We start from the raw sequence: 2783 nt of genomic DNA, 5'->3' as shown, positions 1-2783 counted from the left end.
TATATATATATATACAACCATTCTCAGGTGCGGACGTCCGCACCATTTTACAGTGCGGATTTCCGTCCGTTCGACACCGTACGGCGCCGCGCGAGGGCGCGCCTCCACCCCAGCGGACTCCAGCAGCTTCCCCGACCATTTTCCATCCCCGACGAGTCCGCCGAATTCCAGTTTTCCGGCGAGATCGACTTTTTTTGAAGTTTTGGGTGATCTCGCCGGAAAACTGGAAAAGAACGGACTCGCCGGGGATGGAAAGTGGTCGGGGAAACTGCTGGAGTTCGTTGGGGTGGAGGCGCGCCCTCGCACGGCTCCGTACGGTGGCGAATGGACGAAAATCCGCACCGTAAAACGGTGCGGACGTCCGTAGCAGAGAAACCCTGTGTGTGTGTATATATATATAAGTGCATGATGGAAGTGAAAATTGACATATAAGACGTTCAGTTAATCGTCACATACGTTAGAAATGTGGATTTGGGATATCGATCACACGATATTATTCACCATATATGCAGTTTCACACTGTCTCCTATATAATACATTAGCAAGTTAGCCTTCCGATCGATTACGTACTCCCCATGGCTATAACTAATTTGTAATTTCTGGACACCGAAATCAATTAGTGACCGATTAATGCAAGATCAGAAATCCCACATCTGAGGATGGATCTGGAAGTCCCACAAGTAGTAGTCTTGATTATGATCATCATGCTGTAGTTCTTCATCGCTGGCGGATCCATAGACAATTCTTTTCAGCTTCTCAGTTATTTTCGCTGCCCCAAAATCAAGAATCAAGTTGCCCATCTGCATTCATACATAAAATAACGCATTGATCGATATTAGCTATAGCTAGCTAGGCCACCCCTTATATATAAAGCTAGTGTCATGAGAAATTAATCAAGTATTAGATCGATGAAATATATGATATGTATATAGCGAGATCGAGCATATATATATGATAGCGACTGGAGGTCGACCTGTACCTCTGCACGCACTAGGTGAAGTATAGAGTCTCCGGAAGCTGAAAAGCTAGCATGTACGACATCTGCTTGTTCTTGGTCAAGTATACGAATTATATCGTAGAAGATGAACTGATTGTGTAGTCCAGTACTCAAAACAACCTCTAGGGTGGAACCAATCTCATGGATTTGAATTTGCGGCGATTTCGCAGTACTAGTGGCAGCTGCTGATCTGGTGCTGCTACTGCTGCTGCATAATTCATATGATCTTTTCCTACCAATCTTTAGGTTGTCTCTTTTCTGCTTGAGTTTCTGCATATTCGACTCCAGGGTTTTGATGTAGTTAATGGCTTCATCTATTTGTTCAGGCAGACTCACAGGTTCCTGCATTACCAATCGGATTAATCATGCACTCAAATAAATGAAGTTCTAATCAAACCCATTAAAGATTAATGCAAACAAAATATGAAAAGGGAAGTATACGTACCTTGGAGTGTTGATTTGGGAGGAGAGAGTTGAGTTGGGAGTAGAGGATTTTCATGTGGTTTCTTCTGTTCTTCTCAATTACCCTCCTTTCTATTTTGGATCCTGATGTAGTTAATTGAGTATTCTCCATTACTTGTTTGGCGTCGTCTGGCACCAAAATTCCCATGAACAAAGAGAGCTATAGCTGCTAGCTAGCACTGTTTGAAATATATATACGTCGAAGTTGTATCTATATATATTGGTTTGTGGACTTGTGCTCTATATATAGATATGAACTTTCAAAAAAGTGAGATCGAGGAGATAAAGGAGGAGAGAATTGAAGTCTCTAGTGCGTTGTGATGGATGACTTATCAGTAGGGGCAGGGATTCAATATCTTGATGATGGAGCACAGTACAAGCCTGCCTGTGGTGATGGATGAGCTAGGCTACTCATCGGTCGTCATTTACCACATATCATCATCAACAACGAGTGACGCAGAAGCCTTCAAGTTTGAAATTTTGTTTACAAAAGTAGTGGACAAACAGAGAGACACATGTGGATATTATATCAGCTTCTAGGAAAAAGACCTATTTTGCCGCATGCTTAGTTGCTTTTGCTGCATAATGTATGCATTAGGGCCTCATCGATCACGTACAGACTCGCAGTTCATACTTATTCATACCCGGTATTTTGTATTACTTACTGCATTTCTCAATGAAACCACTTAAAAGAACGCAACGAACAAGTACAAACTGTACGTCACTAGATAAGATATAATCGACTTGACATATATATACATATATACAATGCTGATCAGAGGTAAGGACATCTTTATCTTAGTTAAGATACAGATTTCTTTATTCGACCCACTTTTTGATCATATTTTTTCATCTTAACTGTTCAGTATCTAAATATATATGAGTAGATCATCTCTACAAATTTTCAGCCAAATTAATAATCGTTAAGACATTCAAAACTGTAATTTAGAGTTAAAAGAACGTACAGTTCAGGATAAACATATATATATATATATATATATAAAGGGCCCTTTCACTAAGGGATCCCTTATTATGATTTATATGAGGGATTGAGCATTAGCCCAACTTTTTGATCACATATCAACATCTCCACCATTCAACCTCTAGGTATATATGAGTAGATCATTTTTAGAAATTTTCAGCCAAATTGGTGATCTTTAAGGCTTCGAACTAGCTTAAATCAATGGACGGTTCAAATCTGCCAATCCTGAACCGTTCATGAAAATTGCAGTTTTGAGCACCTTAACGATCATCAATTTGGATGAAATTTTGCAGAAGNGNCTACATATTAGGACCTAAAAACTGAATGGTTAAGATTGAAAAA

General features: G+C 40.0%; 1 protein-coding gene across 1 annotated transcript; it reads right to left on the bottom strand.

Annotated features, from left to right (window-relative positions):
* Positions 1-459: 459 nt before the first annotated feature.
* On the bottom strand, positions 460-1694 carry LOC101293108 (transcription factor bHLH36-like). The gene is made up of 3 exons (XM_004303098.1): positions 1443-1694; positions 980-1339; positions 460-800 (listed from the first exon to the last, which is right to left on the bottom strand). The coding sequence occupies exons 1-3, from the start codon at positions 1605-1607 to the stop codon at positions 639-641; spliced, it is 687 nt and encodes a 228-aa protein (XP_004303146.1). The 5' UTR covers positions 1608-1694; the 3' UTR covers positions 460-638.
* Between the last annotated feature and the right edge of the window lie 1089 nt (positions 1695-2783).

This window comes from Fragaria vesca, linkage group LG6 (assembly GCF_000184155.1).
Source record: "Fragaria vesca subsp. vesca linkage group LG6, FraVesHawaii_1.0, whole genome shotgun sequence".
In the NCBI taxonomy this organism is placed as follows: Eukaryota; Viridiplantae; Streptophyta; class Magnoliopsida; order Rosales; family Rosaceae; genus Fragaria; species Fragaria vesca.
Note: the sequence above shows the minus strand (reverse complement) of the source record. Positions and strands in the feature narration are given on the sequence as shown.

What these genes read in the sequence shown, in the direction of transcription:
- LOC101293108 (XM_004303098.1), bottom strand. Translation starts at nt 1,607, where the DNA reads ATGGGAATTTTGGTGCCAGACGACGCCAAACAAGTAATGGAGAATACT. An exon ending in TCCCAAATCAACACTCCAAG is followed by an intron (nt 1,340 to 1,442) that starts GTACGTATACTT and finishes TTGGTAATGCAG; the next exon opens with GAACCTGTGAGTCTGCCTGA. An exon ending in TTCACCTAGTGCGTGCAGAG is followed by an intron (nt 801 to 979) that starts GTACAGGTCGAC and finishes GTATGAATGCAG; the next exon opens with ATGGGCAACTTGATTCTTGA.